The 22,150-nt window shown below is 40.2% G+C and overlaps 2 protein-coding genes across 2 annotated transcripts; one reads left to right on the top strand and one right to left on the bottom strand.

Annotated features, from left to right (window-relative positions):
- Positions 1 to 5,473, bottom strand: stard7 (StAR-related lipid transfer (START) domain containing 7). Its single transcript, XM_046375451.1, has 8 exons — positions 4,551 to 5,473; positions 4,080 to 4,243; positions 3,851 to 3,900; positions 3,366 to 3,476; positions 3,061 to 3,143; positions 2,846 to 2,945; positions 2,666 to 2,750; positions 1 to 2,343 (listed from the first exon to the last, which is right to left on the bottom strand). Exons 1-8 carry the CDS (start codon positions 5,003 to 5,005, stop codon positions 2,165 to 2,167), a joined length of 1,227 nt encoding a protein of 408 aa, XP_046231407.1. The 5' UTR covers positions 5,006 to 5,473; the 3' UTR covers positions 1 to 2,164.
- A 6,078-nt stretch (positions 5,474 to 11,551) lies between these two features.
- slc20a1b (solute carrier family 20 member 1b) lies at positions 11,552 to 22,035 on the top strand. The gene is made up of 10 exons (XM_046375445.1): positions 11,552 to 11,973; positions 12,320 to 12,460; positions 13,251 to 13,336; positions 13,640 to 13,736; positions 17,297 to 17,416; positions 18,434 to 18,703; positions 18,897 to 19,530; positions 19,721 to 19,906; positions 20,023 to 20,107; positions 20,330 to 22,035. Exons 1-10 carry the CDS (start codon positions 11,619 to 11,621, stop codon positions 20,483 to 20,485), a joined length of 2,130 nt encoding a protein of 709 aa, XP_046231401.1. The 5' UTR covers positions 11,552 to 11,618; the 3' UTR covers positions 20,486 to 22,035.
- The last annotated feature ends 115 nt before the right edge of the window (positions 22,036 to 22,150 follow it).

Below are 22,150 nucleotides of genomic sequence, written 5' to 3'. Positions count from 1 at the left end.
TAAGACACGCATGAAAATCTGTTTATTTGAACAGTTTAGTTGCTCATCCATTTGAATAATTATTGAAATCACAGGGTAACAAGTGCATCAGCTCATATTCACACAATTAACTTTTCTGTTGCTAATGTAATTCACATGTGGTAGCTAATCACAACAAATCAGTTCTACTGCCTGCAGATTGAAAACAAAAACAGTATGTGACCACTACTTTAGACTCCTGCAGGCAGCACACAGGTGTCTTCAAATGACAGAGCACTAAAAATGTTACAATCACAAGCTCAACATAAGCAAGCATTGCATAATGTTTAGTTGGGTTATCGTGACCTCCCTAAAGTCTCCATTTTGTTCGACCACACAAGAGGTAAATATCAAAATCAAGCATTTAATTTCCTCTCTCACACTTTCAATACATCTACTACATTGGCTTTGTTTAAAATTTAAAAGTACTTCGCTATAGAATTATACGTTTGACAAAGTTGGGACATTAATACTTGATACAAGTGAGAAAAATGTCACAAACGTGGATCTCACTTTAGTGCTTTATCTTGAGACAGTAATTGCAGGTGATCACCCACAACAAATATGACACTAAACATCAGTACAAGGTGAGATGTTTTTGAACACTAATGGATTTCAAGATATTCGTGCCAAATTGTCGGCTGTAAACAGTGTTCTTCGTTAGATGTTTTATTACACAGCATGTGATGCTCCCTGTACATTCGTAACACCCCCTGCTTACATTTAACAAAAAAAAAAGGATGACTCGGAAGGATGAATTCTTTGGAGTATCAGTAGGACTTACATTAATAATAACAACAAAAAAAAGAACTACTATGAAGGACATACACGTTAAAGAGCTTGTCATTACTCGTGAGAACAGAGAGTTTCCAGTCATGTTTTCGCAAATGTACAAGATCAAAAGTAATGTAGAAAACACATACACCCACTCCAACAGTGCAAACTTTAGTGAAGATTGCTAAAACAGTTGTGAATACCAGTACAATGAAAGAATTTCTGAGCTGAAATGGGACGATCCTTCTTGTCAAACATAAATGGATTGTGATGTGGCACAAGTAATCTACATTCCTCTAAAAAGGACACTGGTTTATTAAAATCTGCCTCTTTAGAGTTGCCTTGCTAGTTAAACTAAATGAAGTGCATTAGTACCTTTGTATATCTGAGGATTTATGTGGTTGTTATAAGACACTATACTCCTAATGCTGAAGGACTGGTTTATCATCAGAAGGCCGTTTTGTCAAGGCTAGCAGTTTCAAATAAGCACAGCGACATAGACAGTGTAAAAAGTCAACTGTGCTGACAGCGAAACAATGCCACCAGCCTTCAAGTTATCATTTTAAATTCTGCAGACAAATTTTCTGAAAACATTTTAATCCTTCCCGTCCGATCATCTGAAGATCAATCACTCAAGCTGCAAGCAGAGAGGAAACCACTTGCTTTAAATCCATGAAAATGAAGAAAATCATTAGAAAGTGTTCCCCACAGAGGCTTCAATTCTTCATCCGTCAGTGCAGGAATCTTGGCTGCAGTTTTAGGTTTCAGTAAAAATATCAACCAGAAGCCAGTTACACCTACAGTTCGGTCAAATACTGAACAACCATTTCCACAACATCTTGCTGAAATCAAGACAGACACCAATATAGTGACATGGCCAACCATAGTTTGCAAAGCCTTTGAAATGAAGTCTTGTCAAACAATAAAGACAGGACACGGAACATTAAACTGGGAGAAACCGTGCTTTGGCAAAAGCGTCTCTACAGTTGGGAATTTTGGCTGAATCTTACCAACAGTTCAAAGACATACATACAGCAGTTACCAAAGGAGGCAAAAAATTTCACGTGGCATTGCCTGGCTAAGGAAAAGTAATGCCACTGTCAGCAAGTCTGGATGAAAACATCCATGGCAACATTTTCTCCAAAAAAAGGAAATGCTGTCATCAAAATAGTCCATTGTTCTTGTCTCACATCATCTACAACCAATATAGCCATGTCTGTCGATGGACACAATATTTCTACCAAAGCAGGTTGCAACTTCCATTTGCAGATCACGCAATGTACCCAAAAAAAGTTGGGCTGGAGGGTTTATCTGGGGCTCAAGGGCAAATGACAACACACCAATTAAACCCCTGGTCTATGAAACATCCATCTCAAGCGTAGATCTGTCCAGGACCACCCGCATGTGGGTTTTCTCCACTGAGGCGCTCCTGGCTCGGCTGGCGGTTGCTATCGCTGGGTTTAATGACACCTGCGTAGTCGTGTATACCCATTTCTAAGTTCTTGGCCCTCAAAGCAGCATTATGCAGCTTGTCCAGGAAATCAGGCATACCTGCCAGGTGCAAAGGGAGAGAGAGCCTCCTTATCATCAGGGCAGAATACACATACTTGGTAGGAAAAAATGACACATTCAAGGAAAAACACATTTGCAAAGTATATAAATGCACATAAATGTGATTGTAACAGCAAGCAAAAATGTAACATTTGCCTGATCCAGCTTAAGCATAAAGAATTTGCTGCCTAATGTTGTTGTAAATTGAACATCTCTGAATGTTGGACTCAAAAAAATAAATAAATAAATTTGAAATGAAAAAATGAAACATGATTATTTTTAAATTCAGCTCTAACTATTTCAACCAGTGAAAAAAACTCACCACTTGACACCATCCAGCTCACACAGTACCGGGGAAAGACAGTCTGAGGGTTGTCACTGTAGGTCAGAAGGTAATCAAATCCATTCTGTAAATGAAAACACACAAGTCTCACTCAGCGGCTACAAAACCCAGGACACCATCAATTGCATTGATCTATGCAGCAAAACAATAATCACAAACCTCATCAAAGGACTTGTGAGGGCGGATGACCATCTTTGACTGGTATGAATGGACTCTCACAAATTCCTGGGTCTCTGGGATTCTGGGATGCTGCACAGCTCTATACAACAGAGATAAGAAAGGAAAATGTATACAGACATATTACTCATTTACAAGTAATTTGTCAAAAAACAAACCATATCTGACACCAGAAACAAATTATTTTGAAGTCTTACCTGGATACCAGGATCATTAGGTTGTTTTCAAGGTCAACATCATAGCGACGCACGTACACATAGTCCCTTGAGTACATGGGATACTGTAAACAAAGATTAAGTAACAGGTAGAGATTAAATAACAGCTGACAGCCTAAAATAAAAACTGCTAAATAAACTATAACTTGGCTAATAGTTGCACTTGACCCTATGATAAGCCAAGGTTATATTTTGCTAATACAAAAAGAAGGAGGAAAAAGGAGAAGCTCTTTATGTATACACAAACAGTCTCGTCTATTTAGGCAAAACAGGAAACAGAAACTCACAGGAAAGTGTGTAGCCCAGTGCACAACTTCAGAGCCTGTACTGGCATCTCTGTCCACCACTTCAAGCTTGATAACCAGAGAATCCCACTTCTTCCTGTACTCTGTGTCCAACTAGGGGAAAGGGGAAAGTACAAGTCAAGGGTAAGGTGCCTAATATAGCACCTAGAGTGAGTTTTACAGTTGCGTCTGTGCAGGACACATACAGGACAAACAAATTAGTTGTGCAAGACTGGCTTGGTAATGGAAAGGCAAAGGAAGCTTCCATAAACATACCAAAAACACGATCCATAAAAATAAAAACATTAAATTTTAAGCCAAATTACTATCAATACCATTTGCATTTAGTAACAATTTTATTTCAGCAATGCAAAGACTTTCTATAGTTCATGAGAGTCTGCAGCACACCCAAAACTCTGAACATCAATTGAGAGTGCCACAGACTGACATATTCAAAGCATCACCTTAGAAGATTTGAAAGTCTGTACCTGTACATTGAAGAACTGTCTTGGGGTGACATCATCATAGGAGCCCAAAACTGCAATTAAAAGATAAATAAAAGAATGATGAGTGTTCAGTCAAATCATACCATTACCGTCACCACCAAAGTGACAGGGGAAACCCCAAAGCACAACAGTAACTCAGAGAAAGCTGAATGTGTTCTATATTTGTGTTTCAGACATGTAGTTACACATGTGAGATTGTGAGCTGGCTGACCTCTGTATTCATAAAGGTGACTGTTGGGTATAGGGCGCTTCCACACTTTGAAGTTCTTCTTCTCCATCACCACTTCCCAGCCAGGTTCGAGCTGTCCAACCACTGTCCCTGAAGCTGTGCTTATATTTTTCACAGCATCCAGTGCCTGCAGTTCAAGTCCACATCTACGTCGGATATACAAGCAAGAGGGCAAGATGTTCAGCATACTGCACAGATAACATCACAGATCATAGTGTCACATCAATGACATGCTACATTACACATGTAAAAGGGTGACAATTTCATAGAAACCCTATATTTGGTGTTTTAGTAAGGTGGTGAAGCACCATTCAGTGATTTCCTGAATAGAAGCATCTGCCTTTGTCTTTTATCCAGGTTTTTTATTTCCAGGTTCTTAGGCTCGTAATTTGTCATCCAACCGTACTTATAAAAACAAATACATTCAAATGAGTATTTAAAAAAAATTCAAACCTGCGAATTTCCTCATCCTGAATCTTCTCCTTGTCCCACATGAAGATACCAGCCATGGCTGCGATAAGTCTCCCTGTCGGGGCGTGCTTGCTCTGAAATCTGCGCCATATGTTCCCAACAAGGGTCCGCCTGGTCCGCTCAGAGTACAGGTTTGAGTAAAGCTCCCCGATCTGACAAGCACGTCGGAGCCTCTGTCCTGTCACAAAGCTGCAGTGGTCCGCCAAAATGGAGAGCAAGCCCTTCCTCTTTGGGCCAGATCCCGCAGCTTCACTAACACCAACACTTGCCCTCTGAAGCCAGGCCAACAGCAGGCCCATGCCTCTGCCCAGCCACGGAACGCTTTCAAGCTTTCCTCTGCCCTCCTCGACGGTCCGCTTGAATGATCTGCTGCTTTGAAGCCTTATTGTATTTACACCGATCTCACAGATCGGGCGACGAGGAACGGAGTGAAACATGACAGCTGTGACCGTGACAAGTTTCCAAAGACAAAATAGATGACAGCGAAGATCAGAAGCTAGCTAACGTATTAGCAGCCAACGCTATCGTTCTGCGAAGATGCACCATGCATTAGATTTAGAGAGATGATAATATGGACTTTTGACGAGCAAAAGTCATCATTTTACTCTGGTTGTAATGCTACTTAACGAGCTGTGCACGCGACATGTGTTAGCATTAGTGTTAGCTAACGTGATGTCTGTTTACTGCCTGCTAGCACGACACGGACAAACTACACGTCGACACCGCTAGACTTCTTTCTGAATCGAATCTCTAATAACTGCACTGTAAAGTATATAATCTACCGTATCGCTAACTGAATTATCTAACGTTACTTGTCTCTATCCCGGAGACAGCCACGCGTATTTCCAACTCCGCCAGTGGATTTGACCTCCGCTTGGTACTGTCTCTCACACGCCCACTCGGGAAGCCCGCCTTACAAATTGCAAAACGGGCGTTAATTGGACATAATTTTTTCGAGCGCGCATTTTGATTGGTTCTAACGGAAGCCTGTCTAAATTTTAACTGCTCCGGTACCAGCATGTGCGCTTGTCCAATTTTACGTGTCTACCAAGCTTCTCCATCAACTGGGATCAGATTTTGCGTCACATCTACTTAGGTTAGCTGTAGTAGTTCAGTAGGAAAAAGTTTCAACTCTCGTCTGGGGTCAGTTTCGTCCATTCATAGTCCCGACACAGGGCTGTGGCTGAACCTATACAGGAAGTTAGATTCGCCCCCCAGCGGCGAGGTTCAACATTAAAGTCCAAAGTCACAAATATTGAGCAAGGACTCACCGCGTGTATTTTATTGTAGTTGAGCAGAACTGTTTCAGCAGGCACAATTTCACGACACAGGGGTCGCAGTTTTTTTTTGGCAAAATTATCACATTTTAATGGCAGGAAGTATGTATATGTGTGCTACTGGCTAAAAACATTAATTAGTTTGTTTTTATACTGACCTTGCTGATAGATTACAATTTCAAAATGCATGTGACCTGATAATACTTTCGTGATAAATAGTTCTTTCTGAATTACTTTGTATTTGTTCTCTCACCTGAATGGCCCCTTCAAAAACACATTTTTGCTTCTTGTTCCCACAGTTCTGTGTTTGAACTTCAGTGTGCAGAATTCTGTAGGCGCAGAGTTTGGCACTAGCATGATGTTTTTACCTTATCTTTTGAAAGCGTGAAGTTAGTCTGTGTCACAGAAAATACAACTTTGAGTTATTGGCCCACAAAAATGATTTGCGACATTACAACTAGTGTGGAAGCCAGCCTGGTCCAATATGCAGCAAGGGTGACGTGGAAACTTGAAGCCTCCAGAGCACATGCACTGAGAACTGACTTTTTAGTGAAGTAAGAAACATGTTGTGTGCGACAGTTAATACATAATTACATAATAATTACATAATCATATATTCTTGAATTATAAATGAAGGAGAAGGGAGTACATGTAATGTTAAGGATTTTAAAAAGATCATTTCACCCTTTGTGGAAAAACCAGGTCAGACACAAATTATTATTCAAAGTAAAGTATTTTATATACATCTCTGAAAGTGTCCGGAGATGACGGTACAAAAACGTTATTAAATTCGTTATTAATTTAATATACACCAGATGGCGCTATTTAACCACGTAGAGAACATAGACGTGGCCTCGAATAACTAACTCTAGAATCGTCTAGAATATTAATCTGAGCCTGAGGTCTTTGTTCATAGTTAAAAACAACACAAATAAAGCTTAAACATAGATAGATCAGTGACCTGGCATCATTGCTTTTGATCAACATATGTACTGTATGGACTGCACTTAACACTGAAAACGTTGTATGGTATCATTAAGCTCCCAAGACAAACAGTGCAAGCAGCATGTATTGGATTTCCGTTTGTGCATCCAGCCATTCATTCATTTATCTTGTGCAGCCTAATATAATATAATAATAGCCTAAGAAGCCCTGTGTTAGCTGGATTCATCATCTTTTCTTTGAAGTCACATGTGTATTACTCATGAAAGCTCTTGAAAGCTGAGCAACAATCATGTGCTTCTATCACAGTTTGGTTATTTCCAAAGCAAACAAATCCGCCCAATCATCAGTTGGTTCTGCTCCAGGAACTTCTAAAGTGTTTATGCACACATAGAGTTGTTTATATGTTTATATTATTTATGTATATTTATATACATGTATATATATATATAGGTGTATATAAATAACAATGTATATAAACGACTGTATAAAAATGTTTTATTTTATTCTATTCTATTCCTAATGAATTTATTTGTATGTTCTCTCTCTCTGTAGCAATGGTGGGCCTAATAGCTTACATTTCATTGGACAACCCCATGCTGTAAAATGACAAAAGAATGACCTTGATCCCTTGATTTGCCAACAGAACTTAGGCTGCTCTGCATTAAATGAAATGATTATATCCAATCAGACGTCCCTTCTGTCATCTGACGTTTAACCACTGAACTTAAAGGGTATTTAAAAATAAATAAATAAATAAATAAATAAATAAATAAGCAGCCTAAACTGTATTTTCGAGCGCGGTTGAATTGGGTCTATGTTGTATGGAACCAGAAAAACAAATATCAGAAACATGAATTCATAATAAATTCTCTTCTGACATTGACAGTTCCCTATAATATTTTATTAATTCAAGGTCACCTTTCTGAATCCTGCCATGAGAGAAAAAGGGAGGCTTATTAATAATGTGAGTGACTTCTATGTTTCACTGAAGAGAGAGTTTAAGAAGACCTTTTTAAATTATGAATACACTTCTGGAAAATTGGGTTTGAACCCCCCACAACGACTGGTTCTGAAACAGATGCAGTCGCCACTCCCTCGTTTGTGAAGTGCTGCCTTCAGGAGCTATGACGAGAATCGTAATTATAAGAGATCGTGGCCGACTGGGGAATGGGGAAATTTTCCATGATCCAAGAGCGACGTCAAGTGCAGAGATAAAATGAAGGAAGTGAATAAAATAATAATTATATGTGCTGTTACTACAACATGATCCCATGTAATAAATACCCTTTTGTGGTGTGCGCCTGTTCAGCTAATTCCCACGGATAGATTCGTTTCTGTCATTCATATACAAAATGGCTAAACAATTAATCAGCCAAACGTAATTTGCTCTGCTTATTGAGCACTTCTTCTATTCAGCAAACCACGTCTCATTTGGACATAATAAAACAAACGTCACCAAAGAAAACAACTTTTGTTAGAGAGTGAATGTGAATATTATTTTCGGTCGCATGCACTTGAATGAAGACAAGTCTTCAGTGATGCAGTTAACATCACCACATCTGGGTGTTTTTTGTTTTAATGCACTGTTTTGATGTGACATTGTTTGACACTGACATTTGACATTGTGTTGCAATGTGACAACATGGGATATTTGGTTCTCATTTTAAAGCAGTGGTTTCTATCTAATATACTAATGTCACCAAAGATGTCCTTCCCCGACAAGCATTTATCACTGTTGTTTGTACGCTAGTTATGTTGTTTAACTTGTACAACCTTTAAAGAAGCTCATTTATGTTTATAAAGTCCCCCCCAACCTCCTTTCGTTTCCTTAGTGCGTTGTAAGTTTCCTTTCTGTCTGCTTTTCCTTAAAAATGAATGAGGAGAAACTGTAAATAAAGCAGAACTTCTCTGTCCTTTTGTCTTTTCAGGATGTACCCCTGTTCATCTGCAGTTAGAGTTGCACAATGGCTGTCTGTTCACTCTGCCTGATAGCTCAGCGCCAAAGGAACAGCATCAGATCTAGTATAATTACAGGATAGCAATAAGCCCACACTATACCTCTGTTTACCTTTTGTTTTCTGGTCAGAAAACACAATACAAGTTTGCACTGCTAAATCTCAGAAATCCTGTTAAATAATATACTAATGTCACTGATTTCCCTGCCAGGTTATGTCTGAAATGTGGTCACGAGTTACGAGTCTCGAGTTGGATAAACCACACCACAGTGTAAAAACGGTTCTTTACAATCAAACGTGCTGCTTTCAAAATGTTCATTATATAGCTTAAGTATTAACAATACAATACACTTAAAATGTTAAAAATAAGAGTACTCATTATGCAGAAAAATATCTCTTGTCAAGTGTTATATTGTCTATATATTTTTGTTAAGTGGTACATTAATGTGTGTGTGACATTTTGTTGCATGTTGCAGCTGGCTGAGGTAGAATTTAACTTAAATGCTGTGGATTAACCTATAACAATACATTTTATTTTAAAAGCTCACCATAGGTTTTGTATATAATTGTACACAGTTTATACTCTCTTCATAATGTAGGACATCATGAAAATACTTGGAAGTACAGTAATTAAATGAATGTCCTTAAGTACATTCCACCGGTGTGTGAACATCTTACAGCTCTAGGTAGTTACAGTACGTAGGTGTACTGTAATGTATGTGTAGGTGATGGCTATGTATGTGAGTGAAGCATCCAAATACTACAGAAATCGATAGCCGCCTATCATGTAACGGTTATTTCAGCAGTGTAGTGTAGTGAGTGGTGTGCTATTACAGGCGTTTGTGCCCAATTATAAATCAAAGAAGAATATCGGAAAGAGAAAAGTAATGGTGTAGCCTATAAGGAGTCTTCGCTGAGAGGTGGATCCTCGTGACGAGTACAACGCCCACCCACTGAACGCGTCATGAGTAAAAACAAAAAAACAAAAAAAACAAGTCTTGCTGACAGCTGGGCGGCGCTTCCTGAAGGGTGTATCCAATAAAAAAGGAACCCCTGTTCTGTAAACCGGCACGAGCAAGTTCTACACATGAGGTAGCGAAGGTCTCATTCAAAGGGCGACATTTCCAGATCTGAAAAGACGGATTAATCTTTTTACATCGAATCAGATATTCGTAATTAGCTCTGTGCAGTCATTTTATTTTTAACGTGAGGCAGCTTTTTGAAAGGATATTTTTCGATAATCTTTTTTTTTTCATTATCCCGCGCGCGCTATCCGTTTGTCTGTGCGCGCTAATTAGCTTAGTGGCTAACAAGCACCGTTCTTCGCTCGAGTGAAAAGTGCAACGTGTGGTAAGTCGTACAGTTTCGACTTTCTATCAAAATAACGAGCTTCTTGTGGTTTATTTGAACACCCTAAACCAGGTTAACACCCCGCATCCGATGTTAACGTATATTTTATACTAATATAAAACATAGTAAGAAACCATTGTACATACGCAGTACAAATAATACAAGTGACCCACTCGATAACGTTAGCTAGTATAAGCCGTAGGCCGACATTGTAGGTCGAACATAAGATATATTTGACCTAGGATAGATACATGAAATTGTTAGATTGTGATATGTCTTTAATGTTAAACGTATACTTGTATAACGTCTGGGTCGAATAAAGGCGCAATTAAACCCGATATTTACGTTAATCATAAGCTAAGGTTAGCAGTATTGACCATCTGTCCAGCACACACTTGGCAGGTCATTAAAGTTGGCTCGAGATACCCACAACGGTGACTGCCCACCCGGTCAGCCGGAGGTAGCGGTTGTGTTCCTTAAATTGCGCTACATCCGGTTGCCTCCCCTTTTACGATAAACCACGTCAAGCCTGAATGAAATTGGAGATAATTTGCACCGGTACCTTATTTTATCGGTTAGAATGAAATTTGAGGACTCAAATGTTTAGTCTTGTCCGGTCGAGCTGTTTCTGTCCTACATTGACCCGAAGAACAGACGAGGCTCGTGTTCACGGCCGGTCTATGAATGGATGACGACACGTGTCCACGCAGGAAAGAATTATGTCTCCCTTAGATAAGATGGTACTTATCTCGTAGCTGCCATTATGGTTAAGAATGCGCAAGAAAACGACAATAAACAGTAAAATGATGTAAGCGTTCATGTAAAATTAGGACACTATAGTAATATAACGTTAACCTTCATTTCCTTTCTGCGACATTTACCAAATATGGCTTCCCATCGTGTTTTTTCGGGAAGGCACCTATTAGATGTCCTTCCCCGACAAACATTTATCACTGTTGTTTGTACGCTAGTTATGTTGTTTAACTTGTACAACCTTTAAAGAAGCTCATTTACGTTTATAAAGCCCCCCCCCCCCCCAACCTCCTTTCGTTTCCTTAGTGCGTTGTAAGTTTCCTTTCTGTCTGCTTTTCCTTGAAAATGAATGAGGAGAAACTGTAAATAAAGCAGAACTTCTCTGTCCTTTTGTCTTTTCAGGATGTACCCCTGTTCATCTGCAGTTAGAGTTGCACAATGGCTGTCTGTTCACTCTGCCTGATAGCTCAGCGCCAAAGGAACAGCATCAGATCTAGTATAATTACAGGATAGCAATAAGCCCACACTATACCTCTGTTTACCTTTTGTTTTCTGGTCAGGGCCAGTTAAACACAATACAAGTTTGCACTGCTAAATCTCAGAAATCCTGTTAAAACAGGTTGGCCTAAAGAAAATTTATTTATTTTACAATTTACCTCTTTATTTTACCAATTGCTGCTTAGAAATAGCATTATACAGTATAAGTAGTATTTTGACAGGCATTCATTCTCTTTTAAGATTGTGAAACAAGTTCTCTGTAGTCTGCAATCATGGTTTCAACAACTACTGTGTCTGCAATGATATTGGCCACCACTGCAGTAGCATCAACACAGAGTACTGCTCTGACAGAGTACATGTGGCTGCTGATCATCGGCTTTATCATCGCCTTCATCTTAGCCTTTTCTGTGGGTGCCAATGATGTTGCCAACTCATTTGGTACCGCTGTGGGCTCTGGAGTGGTCACCTTGCGACAGGCATGCATTCTAGCCACAGTGTTTGAAACACTGGGATCTGTGCTCCTTGGGGCCAAAGTGAGCGAAACCATCCGTAAGGGTATTATAGACGTCGGCATGTACAATGGCACGGAGTATGTGTTGATGGCTGGATCCATCAGTTCCATGTTTGGTGAGTATTAGCCTGCTTATCTTGTATGTAAATTGTCAGTTAGACCTGCGGTCATTGAACCCTGTGTACGGCCTGGCACTGTTTGGTTCTTACAACTATAAAATGTCAATATCAAATCCATACCTGGGGTGTAACTAATTGTGTACACTACGTAATCATTCACATAGTTTTTGATTTTATTGTTTAATTGAAATATTGTCCAAATTACTTTGGTAAGACATTTTCTGATTTTACTTTATTTTTTAAATTACTTTTTCCCCCAAAGTTGGCTGAAAAGTTGTATGAAAAAGCTCAAATGATGTCAGCACATCTAGTCTAATGTGATCTATTTATTTATTCTCATTAGGTTCTGCTGTGTGGCAGCTGGCCGCCTCCTTCCTTAAGCTCCCTATCTCTGGAACACACTGCATTGTTGGTGCTACTATCGGCTTCTCGTTGGTTGCCAGAGGGCAGCAGGGAGTCAAGTGGCTTGAACTCCTTCGTATTGGTAAGTCGGGCACTCTTACCAAATGACCTATAAATGATTTCAGTGTTTGGTTGAATTGCATCACAGACTATATAATGTAATGGGAGGGTGTGACCAGTAATGCAATGTTCTCATAGTGAATTAGGCAGTGGTTGGTCAGTGCTGAGTACCTTCAATATCCAGGTCAACAGTCCAGTGTTAGAAATTTATGAATGACTTTTCCAGGTTCTGAGCTAAATCCACAGAACAGTCAATATGGAATGTGTGTGGGCTGTCCAAGTAGAAAAGACAAGATACTTGATAAGCTCTGAAGGCGTGTCAGAGAGCCTCAGAAGTCAGCATTACTCACTCGAATGTACAGCAGCAGGACTAATGTCACAAGTTGCATTTGTTGCATTAGGTGGTGGATTTCCAGCATGTGTTCCTGTACAGAAAGCCTACAGCTGATATAAACTGTTTGATATTTTTTAGAAAAGCAACAAGACTGAATCACAAATAATGATATGTTTGCATCATTCAGTTACAGGAAGCATCTAAAATTTGGGCTAAATGAAGTCTATAAATAGCCACCTTGCCTGTTCATGTGACAGGCAGCCATGTTACCAAAATAGCCAAAGATTGTCCACTTTACCAAGGAAATTACTTGTCAAGATTATTTCTTGATTAGAATCATGTTTGTTCAAAATACAGCAGTGTCTTTCCTAGAAGAAAAGTCACATCTTTAAGCAGGTCTTGGAGGATGGTCTTGTCACATAATTACAGATATTACATTCCCACTAAATGGCAATGATTATGTTTGTTTAATTTTCAGTTGGTTCCTGGTTCTTGAGTCCCCTGCTGTCTGGAATAATGTCAGGCATTGTTTTCTACTTTGTGCGCATGTTCATCTTGCACAAGGTAAGTTGGTTATCAGATTGTTTATTGTATGTGTATTTGTGAGTGAGACAAGAACCTTCTGAAGTGACAGAGGTTAACAACTGTGGTCCAGGCTCAAAATTAAATTGAGGAAATGCATGTTATGTAGCAAGAATAAAGCTATTGTTTTCTGAAGTAGTTCCTTATTCATATCATGCAGCAAGGTTCATATTACCCCCTTGCCCTTGTTTTGGCACCAGCTGTAACCTGGCAGCAATATGCAGCATTTCTATTCATACAGTGCAATTTGTATTTCCAACTCGGTGTTCTGTTTTGTATCTGTAGAAAGACCCTGTGCCTAATGGATTGAGGGCCCTGCCTGTCTTTTATGCCATGACTATGGGAATCAACCTGTTCTCCATCATGTTCACTGGAGCGCCGAGTGAGTATCATTGTTTGAGTCATTTTGCTCTGCATGCCTGCCCAAAGCCACAGCTTAAAAATAAACTGCTCCCTCAGACAGCCGGATGCCCACATGTATTCCAGACTGAACCAGACTGTTTACCATTTTCACAGAGGCTGTGTTTATTTTAACATGTTTTTTGAGGCTCTCTTGCTTGTGGTTCTATGTGGGTCATAGCTGGAAAGAAGTGTTAGAGTGGAGCACAACAGGGACATGGAAATAAGATTTCACTTAACTCTTGACGTCATTGTCTGTGTCCTTCAGACATAAAGGAGGAAAAGAGAAGTAAAGAGTGTTCAAGATGGTCACAGTTTTACTCTGCCCATAGTTTTATTGCTGCACTTAATGTGTGTAGTAATACTCTGAATACTTGTTGGCTTTTTCATCTTTCAGAGTCTCTTCATTAAATGAGCATTTTTTTTGCTCCTTTGTTCTCTTCTCTCTACAGGGCCTAACAGTTCAAGATGTTAGCTGGCCTGGGCCATTAAATGGCTGCTACAGGCCAGAGTTTGACCAGATATGGTGTGCTGATGTGTGCGTGCACATCAGCAGCACACTCAGAGGGGAGATCACTTGCAGATCCACCATAGAGCAAACCCCTGCTTAGTCAGGCACATTCTGTACAGTTGTGTGAAGTCCCTCGCACCACAACAGACTGTACATGAGGACCTATACTGAGGTACCTCACATAAGAAAGGTGTGACATTACATTTCAGACACCTGAACAATCTCACTGCATATTCTGTTACGTTGAATGTAAATTTAAGTTCTGATTTAGAATTTCATTTTTTATTTCTAAATTCACATAGACATCAAAGTATCCATCGGTTCTGTAGATGTAGATAAATCGTCACCATACTCGCACAGACATTATTCCCATAGTGAGACAGGCATGAATCACTCAGTCAGTATCCGTCATTTAATATTAAGTTTAATGATTATTCAATCCTCAAAGTCTGACATGTTCAATTTCGGCTCAGTTTTACATGGTGTTCTACAGTGCCACACAGGACAACAAAAGCTTATTGCTGATATATGCAGTCTAATGCCACAATGGTATCTGCAGCCAAATGAGTACAGTATGTTTGGTTTCCTGTGATAGGACTCGATGTTCCCCTGATCTAGATCCTCTCATAGTGGTGTGATTGGACACCAGGCATGCCATAGCACATTCCTATACTCAAAATATGCACCAATGCTAGAGACCTCAAGTCAGCATTAGTGTGCAATTTGGGGCTAAGAATTTTGAGTGTCAGCTGTTGATCCTTTACAGATGAGGCTTGGTGTGACTTGGGTTATTAACACCTCATAAATCACTCTGCTATCACTCCAGTGAAGCTCCATTCATTGTAAATTGAAAATCTGCCCAGAAACAGACTGATAATTCCTACCCTCTTAAAATGATCCACAAATGTTTGCCAAATAGGCACCTCATATGTACTAGCAGGAACTATTCCCATCTGCTGCATTTACCCTGGATTCTGTTCAGGTCCTCTGAAATGTCACAGCTTGTTTGACATGCAGCTCCAAACAGTTTTTTAAAGCAACCCAGTGTATGTTTCAGAGTGCTGTTTGTCATAGTGACAGTGTATTTTGACCCTCCACACAACAGCCTCAATTGACTTCAAAGCATTTAGCTGGATACAGATTTTCTGCCTGGGTTAGCTTCTAAAAAACAAACACCTGCTGGCATTGGTTGCTCTGGGGACAGACATTCAACAACATAAACCTGATACTCACATCTCTGTATACATGACTTATTTTTAACCTGAACCATAGTCCGGAAACAAAATCCTAAGTGTCTTCAAATGCTGCTATTGTCATGGATAGATGCATATAATAAGGAATACTAGTCTTAAAGATCCCTCACTGCTGATTCTCAGTGCAGCTGCTACGTAATCCTAATACTCTTGGTAAGTGCCACATTGGGTCCTAGACAAGTGAGGACAAATAACCAAAGGTTCTTTAGGAAGTGAGTCATATGTTGCCATTTTAACTGTTAGGTTAGTGGTGAGATGCATACATATAGTAGTGGAAAAACCCCCAACAAACCCATGTTATTGTGTGATGTTGGCCATGGGATACAGAAGTTTCAGGGAGGTTTTTGGAATGCAGCTGTGGTTAAGTTAAATTTCCTACGCAGTGTTATTCATCTTAGTGCGTGGCTGTGGTAAAACTCTCCCCTTTTGTGTGGGAGTGTTTTCAGACTGCTTGACCTAGGCTAGTTTTTAAATCCTCTTATATTTTGTAAGAAGTTGCCTACAAGTCACTATGACAAAGAGTATTCATGTGAATGCTGTCAGGCCCCTGTTGTCATTTTACAGGGTTGTCTTTGTCCCTTTAATTTTTTGAATTCCCTGCCCTGAAGTGTCACTTAACTGTAATGTCTAGCTGAATCACACCTGTCTGTGGATGTCTCGCACTGCATGTGTGCTGACGTACTCCAGTGGTAGACACAGGCTTCAGCTTTTACAGTGCTATCTGCCGGTTTTTCCTCCTCTTCCTCCTCTGTCCTGAAGGGAGTGAGCTTCCATTGCGTAACTAAATAAACATCAGTTAGGTGCTCTGCAGTCTCATGCTGCAGTGTGACTCAGTGGAGAGAGTGCACTGTGGACTCTGCCCTCAAACGAACACGGCGACCGAGACACTTATCGCTTAGCCTTGGCCCTCATTTCCTTTTGTTTATCTTCTCAAACAGTCCCCAGTCAGTGTAAGTGTTTGGTTTTTTTTGTTTGTTTTTTTTTTTTTTTTAAATTACGCCTGGTGAAGGTCACTTCACCAGAGGCGATGGTGTTGGAATTTTCAGCAGCTCTTGTTTTTGTTTTCTCTTGACCACACCACTGTCTTGCATCCTCCCTGTATGATAAAGATGACTGCTTCACCAGGGAAATTTAAACAGTTGCTTTCTGCCAGCATGTGCTGCATTATATGTACCTCTGCTGCACCGGCTTTGCTGCAGTCTTGGCAAGAGTGTGCTTTTATTGCTACAGCAAACAGCTCCAGTGAATGACTCCCTCTTTCTTTTCCTTTTCCTTCTTTAGTGTTGCCTTTTAAGGAACTTATTGTCTATGTGCAATGTTAGCAGGGCATTTTGGGGTCATGGTGACATTTTTACTCTTTCACCTTTTTCGGTGTTATGTAACTGTTCACAACTAGGGGTTCACAACATGCTTTCCATACTTAAATAGGATGTGACACAATGAGGCAAGTCAGTCATCCCTGTAATGTTAACAATTAGAGCCACAATCTCAAACAAATGATTAAGTTAATTTTCAAGTCATTGTTAGTTTTCATGTTTTAAATGAGAAAAGTTCCTCCTTTTATGTTAGGATGACTTGTAAATGGTATTTTTCTTACATTTTATGCAGTTAAGTTTTAACTTAAGTTAAAACAACTGCTCAATTTTTAGCATGGTATTTCAGTCAACTTTCTGTTGTCTACTAAGAAAGGTAGCCCCCGCTGCCTTGTTTTTTAAAAACTGCCTTTCTCTGTTTGCCTTTTGTGTGTATGTGATTGTGTGGCATCTGGTGGCCCTTCAGTGCTGGGATTTGACAAGATCCCTTGGTGGGGCACCCTGCTCATCTCGTTGGGCTTTTCTCTGCTGACTGCCATTATGGTCTGGTTTTTCGTCTGCCCTCGCCTCAAGAAGAAGATCGAACGTAAGTTGCATCCATTTTATTTTTGGCTACCTCGTGACTCAGTTACTCGGTGCTGCAGACCACTGCAGTGGTGGTCAGCGGTGGTCACCTGAGCCAGTGGACAAGAGAGGGATTGAGCATTGCACATGTAATGTCAGCATAGTTGCACTGCAGCTCAAATTAATCCAGCAAATAGAGCTCAATGATGGTTTTTTTTTTTCCCCCTCATAACAGAATTGCTTTGATGAAAATCATCCAAAAAGGTTGTCAGCAGTTTTTGTTGTATAATCCTGGATTAAAGTAAAACTCCATCTGCATTTACACACCAATAGTGTGGTTGTGTTTTTTTTGTTGTTTTTTTTTTTTTTTTGAGTCGTCAGATTGTCAAATTTTGTCTCTTAAACTGAGAGGCGACAGATTTAACCGACCAATTATGATTTGTCTAAATCCGTCACCATCCAGCAGACAAGCAGCCTAATTGGGTCATAGTGATCCACTAATTGGTCTTTACCTCCTTGACTAAAATAAGCCCACATTGACTTAAGGTGTTGACACATGGCATTTGCACTGCATATGTGGGGAGAAGGCTCAGGGTGACTGACTCTTTGATCTCTTTGGCTAGTTTGAGTGATGCAATGTAGCCAGCTGGTCAGAATACTCCCTGGCTTATCTCATAGAAAATATTGGTACAAAATGTCTCATTGTCTTCAAAACCATAAACAAATGTCATGTGAGCCACAGGCTGTGTCAAGTCTTATCGTCTTTCATTAGTCGAGCCGCATGCTGTAGTGTAAATATGTTCCTTGCAAGGTCATAATCCATTTATCTGATCCTGTCAACACAGCAGCTTGCTTTTGAACACAGGTAATGTTGCATTTATAGGTCAAAGGTTTTTTTGACTCTCTGGTTATGCAATTCTTATAACTCCCTACAGCTTAGGTTGAAAGGAAACCTGTGTGCTGTGCTAGTATTCCTCTGCTGTACTGTGTATGTTTGGGCATGATCCAAGCAATATCTCTCCCACCATCCCCAAACTAGGAGATATCAAGTCTTCCAGCCCCTCTGAGAGCCCCCTGATGGAGAAGAGAGAGTTGAGAGAGGCTCACTGTCCAATCCTGAAACAGACTGCACCGCCTACCACACCAGCTGCCAATCAAAACCCTTCTGCTCAGTCCCAGGCTGCCCCTGAGGAGCGCAGGGTGGCATTTGACATCGGAGATTCTGATGATATTGACAATGTCAAGGAACGCAGGGTGGCGTTTGACATTGGAGATTCCGATGACACAGACTACAGCATTGCAAATGGTGGTAAGTATACCAAGAAATAAATATAATTATTTGGTTAAAATGTAGCTTTAATGTTATTTGATTTTTGTGCTAAAATCTGTCTCTATATATATATATATATATATAAATATATAAAATCCACACATACACGAGATTGATGCAACCTAAGACTTAAAAGATTATATTTACATATTATTATATATTTTTCCTGCAGCCCCCAAACAGGTTCTATCAAACAGTCAGGTCCAGGACAACAACCAGCAGGTCCTGCACAGCAATGGTTCAACAAATTCTTCCAATCAGGTCCACTTTAATAACCAGGTTCAGTTCAACAACAGGCCAGCGCAGATACCAAGTAATGGCTACAGCCAGTACCACACGGTCCACAAGGACTCCGGCCTCTACAAGGACCTACTGCACAAGCTCCACCTGGCCAAAGTTGGTGACTGCATGGGTGAGGGGGGTGACCGACCTATCAGGCGCAATAACAGCTACACCTCCTACACCATGGCCATCATCGGCATGCATGGAGACTTCAGACACAAAGAAGGGGACTTCCGTGCCAGTGAGGATGGTGACAAAGGTGCAGGGTCAGGTGGTCAGGACCGAAAGCGTGTGCGCATGGACAGTTACACTAGTTACTGCAATGCAGTGGCAGAGCACACAACCCCTGAAGGTCTGGGAGAGGGTGATGTGACACTAGAAATGGGGAAAGACGACAGTAGCCAAAGCTCACTGGATGAAGACAGGCTTGAGTCAGACAAGCCAGAAGTCTCAACTCTCTTCCAGTTCCTCCAAATTCTCACTGCCTGCTTCGGATCCTTTGCCCACGGAGGAAACGACGTTAGGTATGCAAACTCCTTAACGGAGATCTTGTTATTATCAAGTTGATTGTTTGTAGTCATCAGGCTGATCCCATGTTATTATGAGTAATCCGGCAGATAGATGACACTTTTGTTTCTCTGTTTAACTTGTCAACTCCATTCAAAGTCAGAATCTTTGACCAGTGTTGAAATAACCTCATTCTTTCCTCTGCAGTAATGCCATCGGACCATTAGTAGCTCTGTGGCTGGTTTACACAACTAGCAGTGTGACTTCAAATGAACCCACACCCATTTGGCTGCTGCTGTATGGTGGTGTGGGCATCTGCGCTGGACTCTGGGTGTGGGGTCGCCGAGTGATTCAGACTATGGGCAGGGACCTTACCCCCATTACCCCGTCAAGGTATAGACTTCAGACAGTGTTGAACCTGTTTCCCTTAAGCCCTAAAACCACATCCTCCTCAGACCTCATCAGTCTTTGAATTTAGACATACAAGTGTTGTTTTTATTCCCCTGCAGTGGTTTCAGCATTGAACTGGCCTCAGCCCTGACTGTCGTGGTAGCCTCTAACATTGGCCTGCCTGTCTCCACCACCCACTGCAAGGTAAGCTGATCAACACTGTGGTCTGGGAACTAGACTGAGACATGGGGAAAGAGACCATTTAGTATGGGGGAGGCTACAGCAAACATAGTACCAGTCTGGTAGACAGTCCAAACGTGGAGCAACATAAATAAAACCTAACATTTCAGGCATGCAGATGGATACTTCAAATTCACGAGTTTAAGGAAGATGACAGGATTTATCTGACAACTGCTGTGTTTCCAGGTGGGGTCTGTGGTTGCAGTAGGATGGCTGCGTTCAAGGAAGGCAGTAGACTGGCGTCTGTTCAGAAACATCTTCATGGCGTGGTTTGTGACTGTGCCCATTTCGGGCCTGATCAGTGCCGCCATCATGGCCATCTTCATCTATGGCATCCTGTGAGCATCTGGGTGCACCCCAAGAAGGGGAGGAGAACGAAAAACCGCTCCAGGAGAAAGGGAGTAAAGTTGGAAGGCCAAAATATATCGCTTACCTCAAGCCAACAACTTTTGAAAGAAAAAGGAAAAAAATAGAAATGTTTGGAAGGTTTTGTGATATGGGCCTGTGGTTCTTGGCTGCATCAATTTCAACCTAGAATTTGCTCTTTGTTCCAGTTGGGCCACATTATTTCCATTGGGAATCTTGCATTTCTTTGTTTTGACTTACTTTTTCATATTTCATATCTATCAACTAAAAGCATCAACTGTTTTGTTTTTGTTTTTTCCTAATACTTTTTTTTTTTTTTTTTTTTTTTAATTTACAGTTATGTATATAAAACCATGCCGTTTTAATTTTGTTTTACATTTGAAAGAAATGAACAATTAGCCTTTTCCAGATGTAACTTCAGTCATAACACATGCTGAAAGTAATGTAGATGCAAAAGGAGTATTTTTAAGTGAAAATAAGGTTATTGGTGTGTATCTGTGTTTTGTTTTTGTTTTTTCCTCCAATTCAAAGTATTTGTTACTGATGAATTAATATTGTATCTGGCTTCCTGGTATCCCTTAAAATGGGGTATCTATCTTCCTTTCTCTTGTTAGAACAACATTGACCTTAAAATGTAAATTCATCGTGGTTGGTGTTCTACCATACATACAAATTATGTAATCATGTTCACAGCACTGCAGTTTTGTCTTTATGACACACTACTAGCAGAATAATTTACTATGGTAGAAGCTCTAATTGTACACACTGGATAACCACATGCAGAACGATACATACAAAATACAGTTTCATTATTATTTAAAAAGTCAGCACACATCTGGCCGGAAATGACAAAACCCAAATGGTTTAAATCGATGGCCAACCTGCGATTCAACTTCTTTCATCCGGATCTCCTGAGGCTCTATGTTCTTGATCAGTGCAGAAGTAACTGCCTGAAATAACTTGGTTACTTGAATTTGAGAAATGTAACAGAATGTCAACTACCATGAGCATATTCTCTCAAACAAGACCTTAAGTCTCCTGCTAAAACTTGACTGCATCATCCTTGGAGGTGAAATGCTTTAGGACTGCTTCAGCCATGTTTTTCTGATTCACCTTGTATCATCTACTTCCCAGTATGATTTTTCTTCAGTGGAATTTGCACCTATATAGACATTTGGGTTGCTCTAGTTTTCCTCTTTCTGCCCTGGCCCTGAAGAGCTGGATAAGGTTGTAAATCGGGGGGTGGGGATTCTTTAAAACTGGAAGTTATGTGGTGGTTTGGGTTGGAGCTGATCTGGTCTCGTTTGAACGAGGACAGACAAGTTGCATGCCACCAGCGTGTGGTTATTTGGCTGCAGTACTAAATGCATTTAGACCTATAGATGCTATAGCTGCCTTAACTGTTTTATTTTCCGTTAGGTACCAAAGAAAAGAGTTCTTTTGTTTTTGTTTTTTTTTTTAAATGCACATCAACATACTCTACTCCACAGTGTTGGATTAAAAAAATAAATAAATAAAAAAAAAAGAAAAAAGTGAATTACTGGTGTTCAACTTGTTTTTGTTTCTAATTTCAGAGGAACTTTAAAATAATCCTATATTACCCAAGGACTTTCAAAAAGCAGTTCCAAAATTATGTGTAAC

This window comes from Scatophagus argus, chromosome 20 (assembly GCF_020382885.2).
Source record: "Scatophagus argus isolate fScaArg1 chromosome 20, fScaArg1.pri, whole genome shotgun sequence".
Classification (NCBI taxonomy): domain Eukaryota; kingdom Metazoa; phylum Chordata; class Actinopteri; family Scatophagidae; genus Scatophagus; species Scatophagus argus.
The sequence above is the reverse complement of the archived record's forward strand: the minus strand, read 5'-3'. Positions and strand labels throughout refer to the sequence as shown.

Coding starts and splice junctions, on each gene's coding strand:
- stard7 (XM_046375451.1), bottom strand. CDS start 5,005: ATGTTTCACTCCGTTCCTCGTCGCCCGATCTGTGAGATCGGTGTAAAT. Junction 3,901..4,079: donor TCACCTTTATGAATACAGAG/GTCAGCCAGCTC, acceptor TTTTAATTGCAG/TTTTGGGCTCCTATGATGAT. Junction 2,344..2,665: donor GAGCTGGATGGTGTCAAGTG/GTGAGTTTTTTT, acceptor TGCACCTGGCAG/GTATGCCTGATTTCCTGGAC.
- slc20a1b (XM_046375445.1), top strand. CDS start 11,619: ATGGTTTCAACAACTACTGTGTCTGCAATGATATTGGCCACCACTGCA. Junction 18,704..18,896: donor CTACAGCATTGCAAATGGTG/GTAAGTATACCA, acceptor TTTTTCCTGCAG/CCCCCAAACAGGTTCTATCA. Junction 19,907..20,022: donor ACCCCCATTACCCCGTCAAG/GTATAGACTTCA, acceptor ATTCCCCTGCAG/TGGTTTCAGCATTGAACTGG.